We start from the raw sequence: 7,719 nt of genomic DNA, 5'->3' as shown, positions 1-7,719 counted from the left end.
ATAAAAACTTCAAAAGTTAAATCCTTCGAGATGTAGTTATGTTACTACATCTACTAGTTAGGAAAATTTAAAAACTTAAATTTGGACATGTTTTGCAAAAAGTGTAGGGAAAATGTAAAACGGCTATAACTTTTGCATACGATGTCAGAAAAAATGTATAATATATCAAAATGTTCAGCACGAAAATTCACATCCGATTTTTACATCCTACGACCTATTTGCAAATTTTTAGAATCCTCAAATTCCAAAAGGAAAAAAGTTATGCTCAAATTTCAGTTTTTTTAATTTTCGTTAAGTCTGGTCAAACTACTTATTCAAGAAGTATTAGTGTTACTAAATAATTATTCAAGAATATTAGTGTTACTAAATAATTATTTCAGTTTTTTTTATTTTGGTCAAATCTGGTCAAATTGTGGTCAAACTACTTATTCAAGAAATATTAGTGTTACTAAATAATTATTGTTTTTTAGAACGATAGTTTCAAACTCAAACAGTGAAATTTGTGACTTCATGCTCAAGCTAAACTCCTGAGGGTTAATAGGATTGACATCTTACTATTGTCAGGAAAACAACAAGTGCAGATTTGGAAATGAGGGAGAATAGAACCCAGAAATTAAGCGTGCTCAGGCTGTGGGAGTGGGAGGATGGGTGACCGTCCGGGAAGTTAGATGATTAGGAATGATGAGGGGTGATTAGACATTAAATTGAGCAGTGATGAGGGGTGATTAGAGATTAGAGGTTAAAATAATTCAGAAATTTGAAAATCGGGAAAAAATTTCAAAAAAAATCCTTCAGTACCGGTTAGCAGCCACGTGGAGGGCATTTAGTACCGGTTGGTGTTACCAACCGGGACTAAAGGTAGACCTCCAGGCAGCAGCCACGTGGAGGGCCTTTAGTCCCGGTTCGTATAAGAATCAGGACTAAAGGGGGGGACCTTTAGTGACGACCCTTTAGTCACGGTTCCAGAACCAGGACTAAAGGTTCTCTAGAACCGGGATAAAAGGCCCTTTTTCTACTAGTGAATGAGCACAAGTTTAGGCTGGATACTTATGGGAAAATAGAATGATAATGGAGATTGATGAGCAGTAAAAAAGAGTATTTCATCAACACAATTTGCGATTAGGCAATGAGGAAATCCTCAAAAATACTAATATAATGAGGAATGCCATAACAAATTTAAGCCCTGCAACTAGGATACAAATACAACTATGATTATGTGCTAGTTGGAAAGATAGTGGATCCTGGCAAGGGCAGGCGGGAGGGCTCCATTTTTAGTTGTTCTTTTTCAATCTTGCTAGGGTTTGTGTCCTACTCAGGAAGGCGAGACGGCGGCGGCTCCCTGAAGATGGAATAAAGGTCTCCCCGCCTAGCATCGTTGGTGGGCGTGTGGAGGTGTGTCTTCGGCAATTCTATCTTTGGTGGATTTGCTCGGATCTCGTCATTGTTCGTCTACGTTCATGTGTCTTTGGTTTGGATCCTCCCGATATACGTTATTTTTCATCGGCGGTGGTTGCTGTTTTGGGGTGCTGGTCCTATGGGGCCTTAGCATGACGACTTCCCGACTGTCTACTACAACAAGTTGTGCTCGGCTCTCGCGATGGAGGGGCGATGACGGCGGCACACCTTCGGCTCGCTTCGGTGCTTGTAGTCGTCGCTAGGTGGTTTACGGATCTGGATGTAATTTTTATTTCTGGTGTTCGTTGTACTGCCATGATTGAAGATGAATAGATTGGAAGTTTTTCCGGAAAAAAGTGAGTCCTAGAGTACTTACTATAAATTTTGAGGCTATACTGCCAAAAGGTGTCCCATTGTCTCTTCAAACATTAATAGTACAATCTATGAACCCTCCAAATAATTTTTCAATTATAATAATGAGTAAATAGATGATATTAATGAAAATACAAAAGGATACATTGTATGGTTAAACTCAGAAATGTCAAAGCTCAACTAACGAACATACGAAGGCAGTGAAACATATAATCAGGTACATAATTGGTACTCTGAATTTTGGCTCCTTATATGAGAAGGGTGAAAAAGGGAACTTGCAAATTTATGGCTATAGTGATAGTGTTTTAGCTGGTGATGTCAATGACCGCGAGATTATTAGTGGCATGATTTTCTACATTGGATCGAGTCCTATTAGCTAGAACTCTCATAAACAAAAAAAATGTTGCAATGTCCTTTTGCGAGGCTGAATACATTGCCGGTGCAGCTGCAGCTTGTCAGGGAATTTGACTGGGCAGATGACTAGCTGATCTCGAGGGAAGAGAGTTCGATCAAGTGGTGTTAAGGGTCGACAACTAGTATAGCCATCTCCTTAGGAAAGAATCCAGTTTATCCTGAAAGAAGTAAAGATATTGATATCCAGTATCACTTTATCAGAGAGTATGTGGAGAATGGAGACATTGGCATTGAACATGTTGGCACCAAATATCAATATGATGACAATGGCCTTTGGGAGAGTCGAGTTCCAGGAGATGAGAGAGCGCATTGGCATGCACACCATGAAGAAGATGCACCAATCTTAGGGAGGCGATTGTTTTCTACTTCTAATCTTGTTGCATCAGGTTTCAGTTATCCTATTTTCTTGCTACACGTAAGTTCTGTTCACGTGAGAATAACATGGCCTTGGTAGTATGGCTATCGGTCAAAAACATGTTGTTCGTTCGGCGCAATCCATTGCACGTGGGATGTCATGCGCTCTAAGTGGATCGTGGTGGACTTTGCGTTATGTTCTGTTAGATGATGGACTAAAAGAAAGAAGCCCAGAAAAGGCGCGGTTAAGCGCGTTGCAAAACTCCACTCCCTCTCTGTGTGTTCACGGGTTCACGTGTGTAGAGCTTGAGTTCATTGCTGGCTTGCTGTGAGGGCATTGATCCTGGCCTAATCATTGACAACATGGAGAAAAAATCGTCGACATGGCATGCCACCTATACCCTGGCGGTCAAAACCCACTTGACAAGACATGCTCATTTTTATAAAAAGGTTCAATGTGGTACAACTTACCTTAAATGGGGTGATACCGATAAATACATCTCACATAGGGTAATTCCTATTAAAAATATCGAAATAGGGCCACAAATTTGAGTTTACTCTTTATAAAAAAATGAATCAATATCAACATGAGTAGGCAAATATATATTCTGAGCATATATTTCATGATGGGTATTATGTGAGCAATTTGTTTTTTTAGATGTTTGTGTATTATTTCGATTAAGTGGGTCAAACTGGTAGAAATTTGGCATAGAACAAGTTTAACTTAGTACAGAGTTAAAATGGCAGTTAAATTCAAAACAGATGTAGTGCATGTATTTGCAGTTCATATTTGGTTGCGTTAATTAGTTCCTTCTTTAGCAAGTCAGAATTAATCTCTTCTTCATCCAGATGTACTATGCATGTATATGCAGTTCACTTTTGTTTGCATTAATTATTTTCCTTCTTTAGCAAGTAAAAATTAGTTACTTCTTCATTTGTATGAAGCGATAAGCCCTAACTTTGAAAGCATTGAAGTACTGGCTCGTATAGCCTATCTATCTGGAGGTAATCCTAGGCATGTATTAAAAACTTTCCAAACATTTCAGATGATTGCTGGCCTATATAACCCCGAGTGTGCGTCATATGCTAGACATCAGTTGTGTTGCACGCACCATCCACTCATGGCGACTGGCTTGCCATCCACTCATCATTTCGTGCTCCTCACCATCCTCATCTGCCTCCTTGTCCATCATTGCAGTGCAGTCTATGACATCGAGTCAACCGCTCGGTCGGGGAAGCTGCTGTCGGCCAAGCTGAAGCTCGTCGGCGGGTCGACGGAATTTGGGCCTGATGTGAAGAGTCTCGTCCTAACTGCAAGGTGAGTGGGTTTGATGTAATTTCGTTTCATCCAAGTAGCTAGATAAGTTGGTTCTTGCTCACAGATTCTTAATTTTGTGTCATGACGGCAGTCTTGAGACGGATAGCCGGCTACGCGTGCGCATCACCGATGCTGACCATCGGCGATGGGAGGTCCCCCAAGACGTCATCCCACGCCCGGCACCAGGGCCAGAACCAAAGGACGTTTTGCTCGACTCACCAGGCAATCCATCCATGCCGAGCAACAGCACCATGTCCAGCGCGTCTTCCGACCTGACCTTCACCATCCACCCCAGCCCGTTCCGCTTCACGGTCTCCCGTCGCTCCACCGGGGACACCCTCTTTGACACTTCCGCCAACCTTGTCTTCAAGGACCGGTATGTTACAAGTGTTCCATTGCAATGTTATCTAGTGTAGCTTAGTTGATCCGCAAGAGTTAGATCGATGTAGAACAATACCATGGTCTGTAAGTAGCAAGTGAACGATGGGCATGAAATTGGAATGCAGGTACTTGGAGGTGACATCGGCGCTGCCGGCTGACCGAGCATCCCTGTATGGGCTCGGCGAGCAGAAAAAACAGACGTTCCGGCTACAACACAATGACACTTTCACGCTGTGGAACGGGGACGTGACGTGGTCCGACCAACCGGACCTCAACCTCTATGGCTCGCACCCGTTTTACATGGACGTGCGCTCCGGCGGTGCCGCGCATGGCGTGCTCCTCCTGAACAGCAATGGGATGGACATACTGTACGGCGGATCCTACGTCACCTACAAGGTGATCGGTGGCGTGCTAGACTTCTACTTCTTCGCCGGTCCCTCCCCGCTCGACGTCGTGGACCAGTACACACAGCTCATCGGCCGCCCTGCCCCCATGCCCTACTGGTCATTCGGTACGAGTACCTTCTTGGTAGGCATATATCCATATATATGCTGGCTCTGCTCTGCTACGCTCACTCGATCTTGCACTTGTAGGGTTCCACCAGTCTAGGTATGGCTACAAGAACGTGGCTGATCTGGATGGCGTGGTCGCCGGCTACGCCAAGGCCAGGATCCCACTGGAGGCGATCTGGTCGGACATCGACTACATGGACGGTTACCAGGACTTCACGCTGGATCCGGTGAACTACCCGTCCAAGCAGCTCCGGCCATTCGTGGACCGGCTCCACAACAATGGCCAGAAATACGTGGTCACCGTACACCCGGCTATCAAACGGCAAGCAGCACCTCACGAGGACTTGTTCCTCAAGCGAAACGGCGCCAACCTGGTAGGCGAGGCGTGGCCAGGCGAGGTCTACTTCCTGGACTTCATGAGCCCACGTAGCACCCAGTACTGGGCACGAAAGATCTCTGAGTTTCGGCGGACCATCCCTGTGGATGGGCTCTGGTGCGACATTAACGAGCCCTCCAACTTCAAGCAGTGGCAGCCTCTCAATCAGTTGGACGACCCGCCCTACCGCATCAACAACTCCGGCTTCCACCTTCCCATCAACTACAGGACTGTGCCGGTCTCAACGGTGCACTACAACGGCGTGTCCGAGTACGACGCGCACAATCTCTTCGGCCTCCTCCAGGCGCAGGCCACGCACGCCGGGCTGCTCAGGGACACCACACGCCGCCCCTTCGTGCTCAGCCGCTCTACCTTTGTCGGCTCCGGCCGTTACGCCGCGCACTGGGCCGGCAACAATGTCGCGCGGTGGGACGAGCTTGCGCAATCCATCAACACCATCCTCAACTTTGGCCTCTTCGGCATCCCAATGATGGGCGCCGACATCTGTGGCTTCAACGGCAACACCACCCAGGAGCTCTGCAGCCGCTGGATTCAGCTTGGCGCATTCTACCCGTTCGCCAGGGCCCACGCAGAGAAGACAACCCTCCGGCGAGAGCTCTATGTGTGGGAGCCGACGGCACGGTCGGCGAGGAAAGCGTTGGGGATGCGCTATCGGCTACTGCCCTACATGTACACGCTAATGTACGAGGCGCACATGACGGGGGCGCCCATCGCGCGGCCACTCTTCTTCTCCTACCCGCAGGATGCCGACACCTATGGCGTGGACAGGCAGTTCATGCTAGGCCGCGGCGTGCTTGTCTCTCCGGTGCTACAGCCCGGCGCCACCACCGTGGACGCCTATTTCCCGGCCGGCCGGTGGTTCAGTCTTTACGACTACTCCCTCGCCTACACCATGAAGGTCGGCAAGCGCGTGACCCTCCCGGCGCCAGCGGACTTGGCAAACGCGCACCTGGCCGGCGGCAACATCCTACTACTGCAGCATGCCGACCTCACCACGTCCGCTGCACGCCAAAGCGAGTTCCACCTCCTTGTGGCGCTCGCGGAGAATGGGACGGCCAGTGGGGAGCTGTTCTTGGATGACGGCGACTCGCCGGAGATGGGCGCTGTGGGAGGCAGTTGGACCCTGGTGAGATTCAGCTGCGACAGGGAGGAAAGCAAAGGCATGGTCACCACCAAGGTGAGTTCACATGTGGTTCAGAACTCATACGCGCCGAGTCGGGCGCAGGTCATCGGCAAGGTGGTCTTCATGGGGCTGCCGTCCGCACCAAAGAGCTTCGCTATCTATGTAAACAGCGTGCAGCTCAAGGCAGCCCGCACCAAGTCCCGGACGAGTGGAGTCTTCAGCGTCAGTGGCCTGTCGCTGGCAATCGGACAGAAGTTTGAGATAAAGCTTGTCATGTCCCATTAGTATCGAAACCAATTGTGTAGTACAAATTTTTATCGGAATAAATAAAAGTTGAATATTGATCTAGAGTGATCTATTGTTTAATGTTTAATCATTTGATCTAGGGTTTTAAAAATGTCTTAACAGGTTGATTTTATTTTCTTAAAATCTAAGGTACTGCTTAATTAATTGTCGATGTGGCTAGTATTCAGAAGGTACATCGGCAAAGTTGCAACTCAAAGGGGTAGGAAAACTGTTCTTTAGCAAATGACAATTGAGGTTTATCAACGTCGTTGGCGAGGCAACCAGTTGAAGATTGATAATATCGTGTGACTGTTCTAACATGCATCCGACCCCCTAGCAGCTTCTACTCTCATTTCATAAAAGCAAATATAGGTATTTAAGTGGCCCCTAAGACTAAGACGCTCACTTACAAGATGTATGTTGATCTGAAATTGTTATTTGACCTTTTTCCTTTTGGCCCAATAGACCAAATTAGGCTAGAGTCTATTTTGTTTTACGTTTGACAAAACAAGACAAGGCCTTGATTTCTTTTGCTTCCTCAAATATCAACGTCTTCGTAGGTTTCACACAGCATATGTAACTAGCAACATCGGAATTGTAACTATGAGCTATTTTTAATGTTTTACCATTTGACCTAGAGTTTCAAAAACGTCTTAGAAGGTTGATTTTATTTTTGAAAATCCAAGGATTTTCTTATTAGTTGTCTATGTAAACAACGTTGAGCTCAAGGCAACCCGCACCAAGTCCCGGACGAGTGGAGTGTTCAGCGTCAGTGGCCTGTCGCTGGCAATCGGACAGAAGTTTGAGATAAAGCTCGTCATGTCCCATTAGCATCGAAACCAATTGTGTAGTATAATTTTTTATCGGAATAAATTAAAGTTGAATATTGATCTAGAGTGATCTATTGTTCAATGTTTTATCTTTTTATCTAGAGTTTTAAATATGTCTTAACAGGTTGCTTTTATTTTCTCAAAATCCAAGGTACTGCTTATTAGTTGTCGATGTGGTCTGGAATTCAGAAGGTACATCGACAATGTTGCAACTCAAAGAGGTAGGAAAATTGTTCTTCAATAGATGGCTGCTGAGGTTTATCATCATAGTTGGCGAGGCAACCAGTTGAAGATTGATAATATCGTGTGCCAATTCTAAAGTGCATCCGACCCGCTAG

The 7,719-nt window shown here is 46.1% G+C and overlaps 1 protein-coding gene across 1 annotated transcript; it reads left to right on the top strand.

Moving 5' to 3' along the window:
- The first annotated feature begins 3,644 nt into the window (after positions 1-3,644).
- On the top strand, positions 3,645-6,616 carry LOC119357052 (probable alpha-glucosidase Os06g0675700). The gene is made up of 4 exons (XM_037624034.1): positions 3,645-3,853; positions 3,945-4,229; positions 4,360-4,745; positions 4,828-6,616. The coding sequence occupies exons 1-4, from the start codon at positions 3,657-3,659 to the stop codon at positions 6,549-6,551; spliced, it is 2,592 nt and encodes an 863-aa protein (XP_037479931.1). The 5' UTR covers positions 3,645-3,656; the 3' UTR covers positions 6,552-6,616.
- Positions 6,617-7,719: the final 1,103 nt, after the last annotated feature.

This window comes from Triticum dicoccoides, chromosome 2A (genome assembly GCF_002162155.2).
Source record: "Triticum dicoccoides isolate Atlit2015 ecotype Zavitan chromosome 2A, WEW_v2.0, whole genome shotgun sequence".
Lineage (NCBI taxonomy): Eukaryota > Viridiplantae > Streptophyta > Magnoliopsida > Poales > Poaceae > Triticum > Triticum dicoccoides.
This window is presented reverse-complemented; position numbering and strand designations above follow the sequence as displayed.